At 37.2% G+C, this 21211-nt stretch overlaps 1 protein-coding gene across 1 annotated transcript in view; it reads left to right on the forward strand.

Moving 5' to 3' along the window:
• PDZD8 (PDZ domain containing 8) overlaps positions 1-21211 on the forward strand; it is an 85508-nt gene that overhangs the window by 54859 nt on the left and 9438 nt on the right. Inside the window, exon 4 of the mRNA XM_080823710.1 lies at positions 19014-19176. Coding sequence (XP_080679836.1) covers positions 19014-19176 — 163 coding nt within the window. The remainder of the gene's footprint in view (positions 1-19013; positions 19177-21211) is intronic.

Below are 21211 nucleotides of genomic sequence, written 5' to 3' on the forward strand. Positions count from 1 at the left end.
CTAACAAATAAAATCTTTAAAAAACAATAATAAAATGTCTAGTTCAGTATCTGGCATACAGTATTTAGTAATTAATAACTTCACTAAATCTGGCAGCAAATGGATAAAGTCAAGCATGATTTGACAAGGGAAGGAAGTGAAACAGTAGAGAGGAGGGGCAATGAAGAGTCTGAACCAGAATGGTGGCAATGAAAGTGGAAAATAGAATCAATGTGGCTTGGATACCACTAGAAATGCGGGGTTTGGGGAGAGTGAGACGGGAAGCCAGAAGGACTGAAGCCATGAGGTGCCAGGAAGAGGAGAAAGAAGATCTCATTCTGGACGTGTTGGGTTTGAGGTACAGTGGTTATCAAAGGTCAGTCTAGACGTGGAATTTTGTTCATGTGCTGCTTTGATCTGCTGTTTTTTGTTTTTATGCTTCTGATGCTGTCATTTAAAGTCTTGACATCTAGTAAGTTGAACACTTTAGTTGGGGTTATATGCTCTGTTTTTAGATCTCTTTTTCAAATTAAGAGAATCAGAATGGTTTTACAAAAAAGTAGTAAGAATCTAAGAAGTTTTAGAAGAGCTTTTGAAAACAAGTTAAGAAAATAGTAAAACTTAACACTGTTTTTGAATTTTGTTCCTCATGACCCTCCAGTTTACTGTGTATTACTGAGTAATACTCATTCACTCAGTCCATGCTTTGTCATGAACTAAAGCATCCTATTTATGAGGCAAAGTAACACCTCCCACAGAAACCCACTTAACCAAATAGCTCATTTCCCAAGTCATACCCTCAGAAGCAGGTTGCAGAAGTAGGGAATAAACAATTAGAAAAGTGTTGGGTGTTACCAGAGATCCTGCAGTAGCATACACCTCCCTGCCCACAGGTGTTCAGTCCCTTAGTCGTTAGGAGCAGTAACAAGATCTGAGCTCTCTGTTGTGCCAGTCATGATTGTAAGACTCTGTCTGCAGCAGCCATTTAATTCTCTTAGCAGCCTCATGAAAATAGGCACGCTTGTCATCTCCATTTTATATGAGAGGAAACAGAGGCATACAGAAAGTAACTTACCCAAATCCCCCAGTCTGCACTCCCAGGCAGTGTGACTCCAGAGCTGGTGGTCTTAATTACTGTACCATCCCACCTGCGGTGGGTTCAGATGTGGGCCCCTTGACTCTGGTTCTGTGCCTGGAGAACAAGTTATTTCCTAGTCTCTCAAATAGACATAATAGTAACAGTACAAGGGTTAAATATCTGTGAAACACTTGGCACAGTATCTGGCCCATAATAACTATAATAGATAACTACTATCATCAACCTTGACCTGAATCCCATCTCCTTTGCTCCTTTGCTCCTTTGCTCCTTTGCTCCTTTGCTCCTTTGTTTTTAGTGCTGACATTTTATATATCCTTTTAAACCCTTCCTATGACAAGGTGAGAAAGACAGGGGAATAGTTTCCTCAGTCATGGGATAGTATCGTTTGTTTTGTAAGACTTATGAGCCAAATAGTGACTTTTAAGAACATCAGCAAGTTCTAAAAAAAAAAAAACCTGAAGTTTAATAAGGGTTCTTTTAAGAAGGTGGAGATCAGCCAGCTACTAGCCATCTCAAGTGAGGATAAAAATTTCAAGTGAGGATAGGGACGCCTGGGTGGCTCAGTTGGTTAAGCAACTGCCTTCGGCTCAGGTCATGATTCCAGCGTACTGGGATCGAGTCCCACATCCAGCTCTCTGCTCGGCAGGGAGCCTGCTTCTCCCTCTGCCACTGTGCCTGCCACTGTGTCTGCCTGTGCACTCTCTCTCTCTCTAATAAATAAATAAAATCTTTAAAAAAAAAAAAAATTTCAAGTGAGGATAAAACAGGACAAGCATTTAAATTTCAGGAAGGTTTAAGATAAATTAAGAATTTCATAGAGGGGGTGCCTGGGTGGTTCAGTGGGTTAAAGCCTCTGCCTTCAGCTCAGGTCATGGTCCCAGGGTCCTGGGATCGAGCCCCACATCAGGCTCTCTGCTCGGCGGGAGCCTGCTTCCTCCTCTCTCTCTGCCTGCCTCTCTGCCTACTTGTGATCTCTGTCTGTCAAATAAATAAATAAAATCTTTAAAAAATTTTTTTCATAGAAATAAACAGTGTTCATGTCATAGCATAGAAAAAAGCCTAGCTATCTGTCATTAATAGTGTAGTTTTAGAACATTTAGAAAGTAGTAGTATATGGGACTAACCTGAGATCTCTAGCACTGACTTTTTCATTTTACTGTAAATGTGAAGTTCTGTCATTTACTAATTGAAATTACTTTCAGATAAATAGACTAAAAGTAAAACTAGGTTGAAGGTTTTGTTCGTATCTTCAAATGGGCAAGGGCAAAAGGCAGCAACGACCACGCTTAACTCCTGTGTCCTGTTAAACAGTCAGTCTTATTTAGTATTTCCATAAGGTGCTGTGTATTTCTCCACATAAATATTGAACATGACCTGTTCAAAGTGGGTTTGGGACAGCTGTGTTTCTCATTTGTAAGCATGTTAATTTACATTGATATTGAATCGTACTATACAAATAAGTGGTTATATTGAAAGCTGCTTATATATAAACAGTGTGCTATATACTAGAAAAGATAAGAATGTTTTATTAATCATTGTAAATAAGATTACTTCTGGGTAACTCATTATATTTCTTTAAACGTTATCAAGAGACTCCTAGAGTATGGACCGATGGCTCACTTTCTAAATGATGTGTGAATTATCTTCCGTAAATGGGTCATCACTGAGAATTTTGTTAGAAGTCTAAGCGGGAAGCCGTCAAGCATAAAGAAGCAACATAGGTATCATGAAGCAGAATTTTAATTTCTGTGTATTATACTCATGAGTAAACACATTTAAAAATAAAATCAGCAGTTTCTGTAAGATAAAAGTGATATGCTTAGAAATTGGTATAAACTGTATTTTTTGCCCATATTAAAAAAATTCAGAAAGCTGTAAAGAAAACTGTGAAAGCCAACCATAATCCTACTACCCAGGGAAACCACTGTTAACTTTTTAGAACTATATAAACACAAACTGTACTATTCACAGGTTATATTTATGGTTCCTTAAAAAAGAGATCCTGTCTTTTATAACCTGCCTTTTTTCCTACTTAACGATATACTGGGGGCCTATTTTTATTTCCATATACCTGTTTTATTTTTATTTCTGCTTGATACTCTACTATGTGCCATAATTTATTTCACCAGTTACTTATTAACAAACATGTAGACTTTCCCTTTAAAAAAATTTTTTTTTATTTCTTTATTTGAGAGAGAGAGCATGAGAGGGGGAAGCAGACTCCCCACTGAGCAGGGAGCCCAGGCCTGGACTCCAGGATCTGACCTGAGTCGAAGGCAGTTGCTTAACTAACTGAGCCACTGGGGTGCCCTTTCCTATTTTTGATGTTGTAAAGAAATCTGTAACGTCAATGTGAATATATTCATGCACATCCATTGTTTAAGTCATGGTTTGGCATACTTTTTCTATAAAAAGCCAAACAGTAAATACTTCAGGCTTTGTAAGTCAGTCGTATTCACAACTACTCAGCTCTGCTGTTTTAACGCTAAAGCAGCTAGAGACAATACATTAACAAATGAGCATGGCTGTTTTCCAGTAAAATTTCTTTAAATAACAGTCCACAGGTTACAGTTTGTTGACCCTTGATCCAAATGATTCTTTGGTCTAAGACTGTGCAAAAGTAAAAGGCTATTGGTACATATTTCACAGTTGCATTCCAGCTAGAAGAAGGTCTATAGATTGTATCAGTGTTAATTTTCTGACTTTGATAATTGTATTGTGGTTATAAGAAAATGGCCTTGTTAGGAAACACACCCAAATATTTAGAGGTAAAGGAGGCATTATGTCTGCAACTTATTTTAAGATGCTTCAGTAAAAATATGCAGAGAGAGACCTAAATGTGGCAAAATGTTAACAATTGGGAAGGCTGGATTCAGGATAAAATGGAAATCCTTTGTACTATTTTTGCATCTTTCCCATAAGTTTGAAATTATTTCAGGATTAAAAAATAATCTGTCTCTAAGACTCTTTAATGAGTCTTTAAGGCTCATTATTTGGCATACTTTTTCTGTAAAAAGCCAAACAGTAAATACATTCATTAAAGAGTCTTAGATGAGATGTAAATCCCCTTACCAAAGTGCAGTGATAGTACAGTGGTAGGAAACCAAGGCTAGACTTGGCGATTCAGAATCAGAGCTATTTCACAAAGAAATTTAAAAGGGCAACAGTGTTCCATTCTGTTGTTTCCATAATAACCTCAGGCTTTGCATACTTTTCAGAGCTTTCTGTTTCACTGGAGTAGTTGTATAAAATTTAAATTAGTTTCATATCAGAGCATTAATGGAGACTTCAATCAGATTTAAAAAGAGAGAGAAGAAACTTAAGTGAATTGCAAGATAGTTATTTTGATATGATTACTTTGCTAACAGCCTTTGAACCTAGGCAGAGGATCATTTTTAATTTTTATTCTTTAGATCTCTTAGCTCAGTTTTGTATAATGGACTTTACGTTTTCAGCATATTTCTATATCTTTGTTGTCTCTTAGATGAGATGACCAAAGGATGCAGTTCTAATTTATCATCTAATTGCTTTAGAGACCAGGTTATCAGAGAAGCGTCCAAGCTGGCTTTCTGTTTTGAAGATTGAGGGGCCTCACTGTATTTTTCACTCCCAAAGGGAGTCTTCCTGTCCCAGCTGAGGAGAGGCAGTGGAAGTGCCTGGACTGTGCCAGTCACTTATTCTTGTAGTTTCTTTAATTTTGATAACCAGTGTGGTAGACAGACACGAGTATCGCCTTTATACACATAAGGTCCACGGTGACTAAATCACTTGTCTGAGATCACAAGACTAGTAAAGATTGGAGTCCAGATTCAAACCCAGTGCTGAATACAAGCCATCCCAGACACTGCGGTTTTTCTTCAAAAAGGAATTTGGAATCTGCCCTACTGCTGAGGAGGGGCTGATTCCAGTGTTGGTTTGTTTTGTTAACTCTCCATTAAGAGCTTACTGAAGGGGCGCCTGGGTGGCTCAGTGGGTTGGAGCCTCTGCCTTCGGCTCAGGTCATGATCTCAGGGTCCTGGGATCGAGCCCCGCATCGGGCTCTCTGCTCAGCGGGTAGCCTGCTTCCTCCTCTCTCTCTCTCTGCCTGCCTCTTTGCCTACTTGTGGTCTCTCTCTCTGTCAGATAAATAGATAAAGTCTTTAAAAAAAAAAAAAAAGAGCTTACTGAAAATGGAGGCATTTTGCTGACAAAGAAACTGTTTACATGTAAAAATCCAAGTGAGAGAATTTAGGATTTATTCACTGTACTATTCCAACACACCTCTTTAAGAACTAACTTAAACAATAATTTTTGTCATCATTTGGGGCAGGGGGTATGAGAACTTCTACAGTAGCGCTTCTGTACCTGGCAGATTCTTTTTCACTTATCTGACTTACGAGTTTAAGAACTGTTCTAATTTAAACCTTTGTGAAGTAAACTTAGTGATCCGTCTTTGAAAAGTTCTGTGGGAGTTGATAGTTATTTTTATGTCAAGAAATAAAAACAAGATATTTGCCGTATTTATTTCCAGAGTTATACCTTCTGTGAAAAAGACTGTGTGATTAGGTATAAATTGTGAATCTTCCTTACTTATACAAGACAGTTTCAGAAAAGACTGCTAATGAATACAGTACCTCCTCTTTCCTGTTAGACGGTGGTGCACCTGACAGAAGGTGGACTTGAGAATGAAGCTGGTTGCTTGGCAGTGCACACAGTTACTCAGTAGTTGTATTTCAGTTTGCATCGAATGTGTTGTCAGACCTGCCTGTGCTTGAAAGTAGGTTGGATTGATACAGAGTGACCCTGCAGAGACTTAATATTTTCTTTTCACATGTGCCCGTCCTCATTCTAGAACCTAGAAATTGTTTTACTAATTTCTCAGGATTATAATTTATCAAAATGTGCTTTATAAGCCGCTGTTGAGTAATAGTACTCTAGCTCTAGTTCTGTGACTTCAGAATTGTGTTACTTTACACTCAAGTGTGTTTGCATGTTGAGGGGGGAGAAGGGGGTAGGGAAGAGTGGGGGAGGAGGAGAGAGAATGGCTGTGACCCCCATTAGCATCTGCTTCTCCTTGTGGTGGGATTGTCACTTATGTTTGTGATTTTTCAAAGTGGTGGGTGGTAAAATATGAAATCTGGCATAAGATCTTCAACGGCATATTGCTGCTGCTTCTAATTGAGATGGACGGTAAGCTGTTGGTTCCTAGTCTGGCAGCAATTTGTGCCCTGTAACCATAAGCAAATTGATCTGACATCTGGTATTCAAGAAAATGACCAGAATGTTATACCTCTGCCACATTTTGTGCCGAGTGTGTTGTTTCCCTCGCACATGGCTCAGTAACTTAATATAAAAATTGTTCTAGTTTTAGAGATCCTGAACTCTTAATCGAAATTCAGAGTTCAGGGGTGAATCTTCAATACTGTAATCATAATTAGATCCCTGATATTCAGAATTCAATTGCCAAGCCCCAAAACAAGCCAAGTAGAGGTAATCTATATAATGGCCCCCCAAAATGGGGACTTTTAGTTACCTTCTGAAATTTTTTGCATTAGAGTTTGAGCTACTTTGACCAAAGTATCTGTATTACATTCTCAGGAACATGGTGTTCAAATTTCGTAAACACAGGTGGCTTTCTGACAGAAATGTTTGCTGCATTAATAGAATAGTTTCTGAAGACCACTTTTAAAATTTGCATGATCCCAGAAGATCCAGGGTATTCATTGGGCATAAACTAATAGTTCTACTTTCAGGCATGTATCTTTGAAAACTTCAGTAAGCTAATTGTTTTTAGAATCTCTGTCCTTGTTATTCTAATTCTATCCCTGCTTAGGATGTGTACCCAACCAGAGGGCCCTTCAAGAAGAATATTGCACTTTTCTGGGGTAATAGGAATTAGGAAGCTAGGCTGAACCCAAGGTGGTGGCAGATTTTTTAAAGGAGGGGAAAGCAGGTCAAATCTCTGTCATATGTGAGGAAGTAGATGAAGCTAGAGACTTCGTGCGGTACAAAGAGAGTCCTGGAGGAGGACAAGAGGGTAGAGGCATTGACAGGGACATGGAGGGTGCCACGTCAGTTGCTATCCAGGCTCTTAGCCAGTCTGCAGAAATTCGTCATACAGTTGAAAGTGTAGATACTTTCAGTTTTTAAAAATGTAGGCAACAAAACCACTGCAGATCAACACAGTAATAGTTGAATACTGCAGTGAGTAGGATATGCCCTTCCAAAAAGTGTCTAATCCTGGGAACAGAACTATGTAGATGGCTCCTTCTTCAAAGGCCACCTCTTGTAGAGCCAGAGTCTGTCACTTAGCTGTCTCCCACCAACATGCTTCTCAAAAAAGAAAGCTCCTATAGGAAGCCCTTACATTGTTCCAGACCATCACTACTCTGATGTAATCCGCCCTCTCCCCACCTGGAAAGAGCCAAATTAAGTGTAGTTTGTCTTCCCTGTGTGGTCTTGTTGTCCTGGGTCTTCGGTGGCTGGCTCAGGGCCCTAACCCACTGCACAGGGACGGGAAGGAAGGGTGAAAGGAGAATCAAGTTTCAATCTGCCCAGACAGGAGGGAAAGAAGAAGTGTACAGGATTCCCCTTGGATCCTGGCCCTGCAGCCAGGCAAGCAACACTGCTAGGCAGAGCTCGCCCAGAAACTTTGAGCTAACACTTGTGTCACCCAAGTCAGACCTGTTTCTGCGCTTCTCACCATTTTGACCGTTACATGTAGGCATTCTCTTTCTTAACTACTCACTAGGGAGTCTGTCCAAATAATCACTCTAAGTCACAAGTTGCTCATCTCAACAGCATATTGCCCTGAGAAAAGCAACAACTATATGATTTTATTTTCAGAGCCTCAGTCTTCATCTAGCAATTTATGAACTGCCTCTTTCTCAGCATTCACATTTTGGTTCAGTAAATAAAATGAACCAAGAATTCCCTCCCTTTTCACATAGACTGAACTTGTCAAAGAGCTGTAATACTAAACTTCCTTCATTTCTTCAAATATGCCTAGCTTTCATCTCCTCGTTTCAAAGCTACTGCTCTCATTGTTGGACACATTGCCTCCACTCCTGACCTGGCCTGATAAGCTACTAATCCTTCAAGTGTCAAATTAAATTTGTTTTTTAGGAATGCCTTCCTTGATTTCTAAATGTTAGTTAGGTGACGCCCATTAAATCACATATGTAGTATTGTAATTATTTGTTCTACCTACCTGTTCTATCTGCTTCTATGAGGCCAGGGAAGCTCATCTGTGTTGTTCTAGAGCTACACCTCTAGGCCAAGTGCCTAAGCATTTGAATGAGTGAGTGAATCAATTGGTGCATTTCTTCCCATTACTTTTCTTCTTTGGTAGCTTTGCTGTAGGTTTTGGTAAATGAGTGTTCCTTAAATCAACACTGATTTTCTAAAATGTTACCACCACTTCATTTTGAGAAGAGGAGTTATAGAATACACTGATATGTCTGAAGATCATGAGTGTATTTTGAAATTGTAATGTAGTGAGAATTCTGGTAGAAAGGTTTATTACCTCATGGACCGGGAAGACTGGGAATAGTTATTTGCATTTAAAAGCCTGCTGATAAAAGTTCCATTATATACTGGTGTTGTGTCCATATGTATGCACATTGTTGTGCCTTTTCTCCCATCCCTGCCCAGCTACTCTACTAAAAAAACTGGGAAATAGTTATCAGGATGTCTTTTTCAGGAATATACTTGATGAAGGAATACTCAAAAGTATACCTGGTCATAGTAATTTAGGGTATTCCACTTACTGGTTCTTTTTCTTGGACTTCTGGGTTGTTTGGGGTTTTTTTAATCTCCCTCCATGTTAAAAGCTTTTATAGGATAGAACAGTTTGTAAAAGAACTATATTGATGTGTTATTAAAATATATCCTTTTCTTATCCATTGTATAAAATTATGTGCATGTTAGGAAGGGATTAAAAAATCAATATGTTGTTTTCCCCCCAGGTGAAAATACAGCATCCCAGCTGGGTCCAAGAAAGGCTAAAAGGATGTCAGAGTATGAGAGCTCTTAAAGGCTATCTTGGTGTTTTTACTAAATTGCTCTCCACAAAATAGCTAGAATTTTTTAACCTGTGTCTGACATTATTGGCAAAGTTAAATGCAGGCTGTCTGCAATCTTGTATGTATTGACTTGTGATTCAGAGCATGTAATTGCTGTTTAGTTAGTATGTGTCAGCAGTTCTTGACAATTGATAAACTTTTTTGGTATGTAATTCAGAAAATACGAGAAATAATATTTCTACTCCATTAAAATCTACTTTTTGGTTTTAACAAAACTCCGGCCAGTTAACACAGACTTAGCCACACAGAAAACACTACATCCTACTTTTATGCTGTATTTGTAACTTTACAGTTGCATAAATACAGCACTTTGAGTTTAATGAGATATTTTCTGTGACTGTCTCTACCACTGTATTTGTTAAGTTAGAGCTTATTTGAAACAGGTATCTACCAAAACTAGCTAAAGCAAAAAAGAGGTACTTTTTTGGTGTTGCACATACGCCACAGGCAGATGTGAGGGCCACTGTTCATGGTTTTGTGGGTTAGACTCTGCTTAACCTTTAGCAGGAGTGTAGCTAGGCCTTAGAAACAAACTGGAACCAGAAACTAAACCATTGTCAGGCCTCTCTTTCTTCTCTGCTCCTGGCTATTTATATGCCTTATTCTTCACTCTGCAGACTGGCTTTGTTTCCCAGTTCATAGGAAGATACACCGATGCCTACAGCTAGCTACACTTATATATATCCCATTCAAGGAATCTCTGAATCTGATGAATTCCCACCATCCAGGAAGGAACTCTGATTGGTCCATCTTGGGTCAGGTGTGTGCCCTGGACCATGTAAGGAGGCAGCGTAGTGGAACCGTGTTATAGAAGTCTGGCTATTCCCACCATAACCGTACTGCAGAGACAGACCCAGAGCAGGGGAGAACATGGCACATTGTAAGTGCTTAATATGTATTAACCTACGACTTTCTTCTTTCTCTTATAAAATATCAGGCATGCCACCAAATTTAGGTTTAAGGAACATATTTGTGGCAAATAGATTTTAGTAGATGTTTGTAAATCTATATACATTTATTACAAGATGATATATTGTAGGACTTTTTCTCTATTAGTATTAGAATACATAGGATTCTGTGATATGCTCTGTGAAATGCTGCTGCTTTTTCCTAGTAAAATGTGTTGTTAAAATCAGGGTAAGAATTTTTTCTCCCATTAAATCTCAACTGATACCATCATGATGGTTTTAATTTTCTGATGTGCTCTGAACACTTGTCTCCATCTCTTTGCTCTAACAGTGTTACTATGACCTAGAACGATAGCCTCTCCAGCATTTCCCACACTCCCTGGCCCAACTCCCTACGCTGGCTGTCAAATTCTTCTCATCCGGGGCTCCTGGGTGTCTCAGTGGGTTAAAGCCTCTGCCTTCGGCTCAGGTCATCATCCCAGGGTCCTGGGATCAAGCCCTGAATCGGACTCTCTGCTCAGTGGGAAGCCTGCTTCTCCCCCCCCCCTCTCTCTGCCTGCCTCTCTGCCTACTTGTGATCACTGTCTGTCAAATAAATAAATAAAATCTTTAAAAAAAAAAAATCACCTTAAAAAAAAAAATTCTTCTCATCCTTTCAGATAGAACTTAAATGCCATTTTTTTTACATGAAGCCTGTCCCAGACCCCTCCTCCAGAGGCAGATTTCACTTCCCCCTGAATTCCCATAATGCCATATCCATAGATGTCTTGTGGCCCATTGTGCTTTTCTTTTGAAGTATCATTTAGATAATCTCTAAAACAATGATAACGAGCATTTAGATACTGACCACGATGCTTGCAATCATCTAACGAAGGTAGGATCCTTGTGGTCTGAACAGTCTCAGGATCCTGGAGTTTGTATAGTTTGTATCACCACAGATTTGGATTTGGAGGATTTGGCTTGAGACTTCCAGACAAATCCCATGAAGTTAACCAGATGACTGCTCCAAAGGGAAAAGGTTTTGTGACACCATTTATTACCATGCCATTTATTATTTACTGTCATTTCTTTACTTGGGACAAGAAAGTTTTCCTTGAAGAAACCTAGAAAGCAAACTTGCATGTCTACAGAGATTTTGATTGAAAATTTTATTAGAGGTTAACTTTTCCTTAATTGTAGCTTATCTTTTATAGTAGGGGCTCACCAAGAGTTTGATAGAACCTAAAAGTATCCAGTTGGCTTCTTATAAGAAAGGAAAAATTACTACATGATGATTATTGAGATTAACCCCAGGCCTTCCACCTTAATGTATACCTGTATTTGTTACCACAGACATTTTGCGTTCACTTTCCCCCCCCTTCTCTTTATTTAATAAAGATTTCATGACCAAGGGCACCTGGGTGACTCAGTCGGTTAAGTGTCCATCTCTTGGTTTTGGCTCAGGTATGATCTCAGGGTTGTGAGATCAAGCCCCACATCAGGCTCCATGGTGGGTGTGGGGCCTGCTTAAGATTCTCTCTCTCCCTCTGCCCTCCCCCCACACTTCTTAAAAAGATTTCCTGCTCGGGCGCCTGCGTGGCTCAGTTGGTTGAGCGACTGCCTTCAGCTCAGGTCATGATCTCGGACTTCCAGGATCGAGTCCCACATCGGGCTCCCAGCTCCTTGGGGAGTCCGCTTCTCCTTCTGACCTTCTCCTCTCTCATGCTCTCTCTCACTCATTCTCTCTCAAATAAATAAATAAAATCTTAAAAAAGAAATTAAGAAAAAAATTTCATGCTCAGCACCCAAAGGACAATATAATATTGGTCCATGTTCATTTTTTCTTCACAGTACTTTATTTGTCTGTAAGAAGTACAAGTTTTTCTTGCCCTACTGTTCTTTTTGTTCTTTTTGGCCTCTTCCTTTTACTTTCATCTGATAGGTCTTTAGTCTCCTGCATAGAGGAAACTTCTTGAGATGAAAACTTAGAATTTTGTGAAAAGGTAGATATTTACCACCATTAGTTTAATTTCTGCCTCTTTGGAAATAAAGACCCTGCTTGAGCCCATTGAACTTCTAATTGATTTGAACTGGCTGTTCTTTTACCAACTGTTGACACCAGTCACCAAAGAGTCTTTTTCAATAAGACCGTTTTTTTAAATCAATCATAAACTTAGCCCCTCAGTCTTGATCCTACAAAATTAAATTAATGTTTGCCTGATATAAGATAATTTAAATATTTTAATGTCCTGAATTGATGTTTGTGTCCTAATAGTTTGCCTTGTTTCCTTAGCTGTGTATTGAGTTCATTCACAGAAGACTGGTTTTTGAATTTCCTTTTGTGTTGCCATTTTTGATTAGTAGTGCTAAGTTTTGCTAGTAACAGTAATAACAACAGAACCTTTTCAGAGCTCCACATTTGAGATAGCTATCTCATTTTACCAGTGACATTCAGAGAGGTTAACATTTCGCTCAAGTCATAGTCAAGGGTTATTATAGACATCAACATGTAGATACTTCACCCCTAAATATTTCAGTATGAATCTTACAAAAACAGGGCATTTTACATAACCATAATAAATAGTCACACATAAGAAAATTAATAGTTCCCTAATTTTACCTAATAGTCCAAATTAAAATGTCCCTAATGTCCCATAAATACATTGTAGCCTTTTTTTTTTCTCTCTAAACTGGTATCAGATTAAGATTCATACATAACATTGGTTGTGACATCTCTTTAGTTTCTGTGTCCTGTTTTGTTTTTTGTTGTTGTTGTTGTTGTTGTTTTTTCCTGTTTTGTTTTTTAATCTAGAACAGTCTCTCCACCTTTGTGGGGAGTGGTATTCCCAGAAGGTGATTTCTGTAATCTTATAATTTCTTACGCATTTATTAACTGGCTTCTTTTCGGTAGGAGACACAGGGTGGGTAAAGAAAACCCTTCAACTGGGTGCTAAATAATATGTAAACAAATGGATAAATGAATTTAAGAGCTAACTACAGAAGCCGTACTTACATAAATTCTACATTTAAAGTGAAAGCTATGTTGTTGGGGGAAAAAGAAAAAAACTCCCAAGAAAAGCTAAAGGTTCTACAAGACAGAAACTTCAATAATGCTCAGCTTTACAATAAATAATATTTATATAGTTGAGATAGTTGTAAACACTGCTGATCCTTAGCTTTTAGAATCAAACTTGATAATTAGAGTTACAAAACTAATAGTTATCAACTTTGACAGTAGAATTTAGAAGGTAAAGAGGTGAGGTGAAGGGAAAGAGAGAAGTCCTAATATCAAGAAAGATGAAAAAGAAATAGAACTATAAGTGTATTAATTAAAATTATAAAGAGTTTATGTAGGGGAACTAAAAATAGTGATGAGTTCTACTGTATTTGGGGAAAGGAAGATGGGGCTACATCCTTGTCTGTTATAGTAGGAAGTCTGCAGATCGTCTAAAATTTGATACATTAAGATATAATAATGTTTTCCCTAGAGGAAGAAAGGTAATCCCTAAGCTAGGTAGTTGCTAGGTAGTTGCTGTGGTGTAGGAGTGGGGGGCTTGGAAAAAAAGGACTGTTGCTTTTTAGTATAAGCTATTTTATGTATTTGATTTTTTTAACCACATGCAAGTATTTGATAAAAATTAAAAGTTTATTCATATTCTTTTAATACATTTTCAAGTGGTTTTGTTTCTTTTTCAGACACAGTTCTTCTTATAATTATGTCTGGTTTAATCCTGTATCTACAATGTAGTATTTCCAGTTATCTGTACGTAAGAGTGAGGATGCATTTGGTTGACATAAGTTAAATGGAAAAACTATCTAAATGTTGCTCTCCTTCCTGATTGACTTAAGGACCATCTAAAGTCATCCCAAATTGTTTTTATTAAATTAAGTAAATTGGAGAACGAAGGGTTATCTGAATAAATTATCAGTAATCTATATATTTAACTATCTTAAGACAAAAATGGTATATTGGCAGTTTTGTTTTTGCTTTATTTTTAATAGCTTTATTAAGGCGTCATTTAAATGCAATAAATTCACTAAGTATATAGTTGGTGAATTTTGGTAATTGTATGCAATCATGTAACCTTTACCCCAATCAAGATATAGAATATTTCCATCACCTTGAAAATTTTATTTGTGATACTGTATGCCCTCAGTCTGCAGTCTCCAACCCCCAGTCCTTGACAAGTACTAATCTGTTTTCTGTCACTATAATTTTGCCTTTCTTAGAACTTCATACAAATTGAATCATAGAGCATATGGTCTTTTGTGTTCACTCCTTTCACTCCACATGTCCTTAAGATTTATCTATGTTGTGTTTGCTATATATAGTAAGCCTTGAAATCAGAGAGTATATCCTTGTCCTATTTAAGGATGGGTTTGGGTATCCTTCACCTTTCTTTGACTTTGCCTCTTCAAAGGCCTGCAGAGATTTCTGTTAGAATTGGTAGATGTATTGGGAAGAACTGGCATCTTAACAGTAATGAGTTTTTCAGTCGGTGAACATGGTATTATTTTCCATATATTTTGGTCTAATTTAATTTTCCTTTGCAGTGCTTTATAGTTTTCAGCATACAGATCCTGCACATCTTTCATTAAACTTAACCCAAAATTTTTTTATGTTATTGTAAATGAATTTGTAGTCTGTGACCTGATTTCACTTATTAATAGTTGTTTTGTATCTTTCATAGGGTTACTCATTTCTGGTTATAAGATCACGTTATTAGTATGTAAAGACCATTTTTCTCCTCTCTTTCCAATCTCTATGCCTTCCCTTTTTCTTGTGTTATTACTGTGATTGTACCCTTCGGTATAATACTGAATTGAAATGGTAAAAGCAGAAATCCTTCTTTGTTTCTGATCTTAGGTAGAAAACATTGACTATTATGTTACCTGTAGATTTTTGTAGACACCCATATAATCAGGTTTAAGAGTCCCCTTGTATTTTTAGTTTGTTTGGGACTTTTATCATGAATGGATTTTGGGTTTGTTTTTTTTTCTTTTTTTGTTTTGTTTGTATTTTCTTAATATGGTAAATTATGTTGATTGATTCTCAGCTGCTTAAATCAAACTTAAATTCCTGGATATCAGGTCCACTTGTTTTTGATTATTGTCCTTGTTATACATTGTTAGGTTAAATTCCCTAAAAAAATTTTTAGGAAATTTTGCTTCTATGTTTGAACATTAGAAATATTAGTCTGTAGTTATGCTTTCTTGTTTTTTGTGTTTATCTGGGTTTGGGGATTAGGAGATAGCATTGGCCCTAACACATAATTTGGGAAGATTCTGGTAAGATTGCTATTGTTTCTTCTTGAGAATTCATCAAAGAAGCAGTCTAGACCTAGAGTCTGGGGGTTAGGGGGAAGAGGAATGGGGGAATTATGAATTTGATATAAATAGTAGATATGGCAGTATCCAAAATTTCTGTCTTCTGGGGGTATCTCTTGAGGGAATTTTTCCAGTGCATCTAAATTGTCAAGTGGTTTGGCATAAAATAGTCCAAAAATGGCCTTATTCTCTTACTGTCTGTAGATTTTGTAGTGATAGTCCCTCTTATTTGATTTTGGTAATGTGTCTTTTGTTTCTTCATGAGTCTGGCCTAGAGGCTTATCACTTTTATTACTTCATTAATCAGCTCTCATGATTGATTTCTCTGTTTTTATATTTCATTAATTTCTGCTCTTTATTCTTTCCTTCTATTTTGAGATTTCTGATTTGATGTAGGACTTAAGATCACCAATTTTGGATTTTTTGCCACTAGCATAAACAGTGAAAGTAGTAAACACAGCTTTAGTTACATCCTACAGATTTTAGTTGTGTTTTCATCATTCCATTCAGAATGTTTTTTAATTTTTCTTGATTCCTTCTTTGGCCATGAATTATATAGAAACATATTGTTTTACTTTCTAAATATTTGGGATTTTCCTAGTTATTGTTAGTTGATTTCTAATTTAATTCCATTCAGAAAACGTATCTTGAATTTCAGTCTTTTTAATTTATTGACACTTACTTCATGACCTAGCACATCCTGGTGAACTTACCGTGTGCACTTGAATGTGTATTTGTCATTACTAGGCATCATGTTCTTTTTTTTTTTTTTAATATTTTATTTATTTGACAGACAGAGATCACAAGTAGGCAGAGAGGCAGACAGAGAGAGAGGGAAGGGAAGCAGGCTCCCTGCCAAGCAGAGAGCCCGATGCAGGGCTCGATCCCAGGACCCTGGAATCATAACCTGGGCCGAAGGCAGAGGCTTTAACCCACTGAGCCACCCAGGCGCCCCTCACGTTCTTTTAAATGTCACATATGTCAGGGATGATAATGTTCAGAACATCTTGTCTTTCCTTATTTTTTTCTGGTTATATGGGTTGCTGAGAGAAGGGTGGAGAAACAAGCTAACCCTCTAATGGCAGGTTGCATAAAGGAATCATTGCAGAGGGCCATGCGTACAATGAGGATAGTAATTTGTGACCACATTTTATAACCTACCACAGGGTTCATTTTACCTCTTCTCTGTTTTTGTATATATTTTAAATTTTCCATAATAAAAATTTCAAAACCAAAACCTCTCAGGTAATGAGGTGTCCCTTATTTCGGGGGGGGGGGTACATGCCACATGCAGATATATAAAAAATATTTAGGATTTTTATTTTCACCTCATCATTTAAAGAATTGTATTTTGGCATATGTTTTAGAGTTGCATGGTATATCCAGTAGTCATATATATAATTTTAAAATAACAGATACCTATATATGGAGGGGAATTTTTTATTTTTGGCTATTCTTGTTTAAAAATAGTTCATCCCAATGGAGATACCAGTTTTGTTCCAGAAGTCATGGTATCATTTGGATAGTCTTGTAAACTTTATATCATAAATTTGACATTAAAAATTTTTGTGTGATACTCTTTTTTTTTTTTAAAGGTTTAGTTATTTGAGAGAAAGAGATAGTGACAGAGGTAGCAAGAGAGAGCACAAGCGGGGAGGAGAGGGAGAAGCAGGCTCCTGCTTAGCAAGGAGCCTGGCATGGGGCTCAATCCCAGGACCCTGGGATCATGACCTGAGCTGAAGACAGTCACTTAACCAAAGAAGCCACCCAGGCGCCCCGTGTGATACTCATTTTTAAGTGTTTTCTCAGGTTTTTAATTATGAAGTGTTTTTATACTCTTAAAATTTTGCTGTCAGAACTTAAATTTTTAAGTTTCTGTTTCAGAGAAGGCTGTACCTATAATCCCAAAATTAGATAGGTCAGCACTGTGAGTTTAGAAAGAAACAAAACAATTTTAACAAGCGGCAAAAGAAATGGTCTCTTAAGTTTGGTTCCCTGTGTAAGTTATGAAATCAATAGCATTTAATATTAGTCAGTAGTAAAAAAGGGGGCAGGCAGTAATGTATTGTCTACCCTTACTGTTCCTCCTGAAAACCTTAACCTTTTCCATCTGGAATGTTTACTTCAAGAATCATTTGAAATAAGAAAAGCAAAGGGAATAGTATGATTGGTATATAGAAAATAAAGTACGTCATTTACATAAAACCTATACTAGCCTCAATTCCCTTCTCAACCCTACCCACCCAACTTCTATTCCATGTTAAGAACAAGGAGTAAATCACAGAAAATACATTCCAAGTGTTAGTTTTTAAAATTTACAGTTCTCAGATTCATTCAATTTCCTTTTTTGCCCATCTGGTACTGTTAACTTTCTCATATTAGAAAATGTTACATTGTAGGTTTTAGCTTTGGCATTCTGTATGTTAAGACTATATTTATGTTTGTGGACTTGAAAGAATGTATTCTTAAGGGCTTTTTTAAAGTGAAAACCACTATTAACATTATATGGTGATTATATGGTGATTATTTACTATATCATAAGGCAAGACTGGACAGAGGTTTTTTAGAGGTTTAAATACGTATGTTTTTTTAGAAGGGTTTTTTGTTTGGAAACCTTTAGATAATCAAAAACTTGACTACATTTCCCATTTCTTGAGCATAATGTGATTAAGATTTTCCTTAATCTAAAAGCAACTTTACAAAATCTAGTAACATCCATATTAAAAAATAATTTCTAGTTAGGTCTCTTCTACTGTCCAACACCATGAGGTAGGAGAATAAAAATTTCCGGCTTTTAAAAGTAGAATTTATTTATTAAAGCAATACAGACAGTGATATATTAGGATATTAGCAAGTTATTTGAAGGAGTCCCTCATGAGATCTCTTGAAGACCAGAACTAAGAAACATGGGCTGAATGATAATACAATTAGACTGATTTGTAATTTGTTTAACTCAATAAACACAGATTGAATTCTTGTCATCAAGAAGGATGTAGCATTCAATCCGTTTTTTTAAATCAGTAATTTAAATGAGGACATAACATGTTGTGTTGTCTTTTTAGTTCACAGATGATGTGAATATGGGACACATATTTTGATAAATTAGGTGATATTTGTTTAGAAAACAAAATGATCTTGATGAGTTAGAGAAGGATAGCTCAATAAGATAACCTGTTAATAAAACAAATGTAAGCTCTTTTATTTTGCCCCCCAGAAGGTAATTTAACAATACATCATAAAAAAGAAGATATTTCCCATTATATTTCAAAAAAGCAAGACTCAGAATTATATTCACAATGAGATCTTAATTTTGTGTTAAAATACATATATTAGGAGGTATAATACACAGCAGTTCTGGATGATATGATTAGGAGTGTTTTCTTTTCGTTTTGCCTCTCTGTTTCCAAATATTCTACAGTGAGAAAAGACACACTGAAGATAAGAAAGTATTTAATGTTTGTGAACCCCCAGTTTGTAGTCTGAGCATATGTTAACTTATATTGTCACAGTGAAAATCTCCCCCTCTTTTATTTGTCTGTAAAAATAGTCACCATGGCACAAAAGTCAGCATCAGCTACAGTGTTCTCAGTGGGCTCTTTTCTCACTCCCCTACCATGAACCCATTGACTGTTTTCATTTTTTTTCTCTTTATCAAAGGTTGAATTAATAAAGGGGAATTTACAGAGTGTCGGACTTACACTTCGTCTTGTCCAGTCAACTGACGGGTATGCTGGGCATGTCATAATCGAGACAGTGGCCCCAAACTCGCCTGCTGCACTTGCAGATCTTCAGCGGGGAGACCGACTGATCGCTATTGGAGGTAATTGTGCAACACACTTCACACTTACAGAGAAATCAGTGAGCAAATGTGGGAATTTTCCCTGTCTTCATTCTTCCTATGAGCACATGTTACTTTTATAATGGAAAGAGAATAACTTTATTAAAAATAAAAATCTGAAGGAAGGCTTAATTTAAAACACATATGCCATTTTTAGTCCTTAGGTATAAATCTGTAAAATACTTCATCTTTATACCAGTCTTCTGTAAACTTCTCTAATTTGCCTTTCCATCACACCTTCTACTCCTCTAGTGTTTAATGAATATGAGTATGGTCAACAGTTCCTGCTGTATAACCGCCTAACGACTCTGGGCCTAAAATTGACCGCATTAGTACTATGACCCCCATCACTTAGGACTAGATAATGAACAGGAGGGAGACTAATATTCCTTGTCCAAGAGGGCACACTTGAACTGTCCTGTGGCCCCGTATTGATGGCTCTGTATTGTCCCTGATTGACCAGCCATTTGGTAACATGCAGTCATTAGAGTACAGCCCATATCACTGTTGCTCTGGAAGAATGTGTCACCTGCATCCAACTGCACCTATCAGTTGGATAGATTACGTAAATTCTGTTGATAGGCAGTTTATTTGCTTGGATCTTTATGAATAAGCTGTAGGACTCCCTGTACACACCAATGGGGAAAAAACCCAAACCTTTCAGACTTTGTAGAACATGCCCTGCCCTCCCACCCCCCATCCTAGGCTTGTCAAGAGATTTCTTAAACATATGGTTGGTCACAGCTGAGCTTCCAAAAACAATATGGTATATTCTTTCACAGCTAAGATAATAAAGAAGGTAGATCAGTTCCTAAAGCAGAGAGTTTTCCTTTGTTACATGTTAAACCTTTGATTCAAAACCATCAGACAGTAAAATAATGACAGTCATTTAGTTGCACGCCTGGAAACTCAACTAAGTCCATATTTCACATGGAAATCCCTTTGGTAGGTCATAAATAGTGATTCTCAAACCTTCTGACTGTATTCCAGTCATCTAGGCTTGGTGTTAAAATAGGGATTCTGCTTCAGCAGACCTGGACAGGGGCCCAAGATTTTGCGTTTCTCAGAAGCCCCCAGATGCTGCTGCTCTTCATAGGCACTGAGGATGGCAGAGCCATAAAACAGACCCCCGCTGTTACATAGTTGTTTAAAATAAACATAGCAGTTACTCCCCCTCAGCTAAAAACTAGAATTTGGTATAAATTTTTTATATCCACATATCCCTTTGTTCTGGTTTTACCTACAAGATATATTTTCTTTTTTATGACCTTTTATGAAAGGTTTTTTTGTTTTTGTTTTTAGTTACACATGTAGTAAATATTCTCCAAAATAAATATCTATTTTCAAAAAGAAAGCAATATAAATGTGTGCAGAGTGGAAAAACTAAAGGTCACCCCTTTATAGCTAAAATTTATAAAAACAAAGTATTTATAGAGATAAGGAGCAGGTATAATATTTTCTATACCTGTAATTTGTTTGTACAGGTATATAATATTTTAAATATTTAGTAATGGGATTGGTGGTAGTTGAAATAAGATTGGCATAATGCTTATTATATTTGAAGCTCAATGATGGAGTTCATTTTTCTTCTGTTTCCTCTATTTTTGTATATATTTGTAAAATTGCAGAAGAAAAGGAACCCAGATTTGGCCAGCTAGCCCTGAAAGGAGCAGTGGTTGTCTCCACAAAGCTCCTGGTGGTTGGGGAAGAGATGAGGCCAGGTGTTAAGTCACAAAGAATGAGTTTAGATTAAGTTGAAGTTTTCCTACAGCTCAGTAGAGGGACTTACTTTTCATTGTACATATGTCAGAATACAATTTTGTGGAACTTAGTGTGGTTAGAGAGAAAGAGCAGGCTGGATGAATCATGGAGAGAGCCACATTAGAAACCTCTGGATTCCAGTGTGATGAGTTTGTACACTAAAGGTTTTCGAGCCAAAGCTTTGGGGAAATTGGGGAGCAGTATGAAAACAGGGACAGTCTGAGGGGTCACAGCAAGGAGCTGTGTATTCTTGTAA

The sequence above is a fragment of the Martes martes genome (genome assembly GCF_963455335.1).
Source record: "Martes martes genome assembly, chromosome: 14".
Taxonomy (NCBI): domain Eukaryota; kingdom Metazoa; phylum Chordata; class Mammalia; order Carnivora; family Mustelidae; genus Martes; species Martes martes.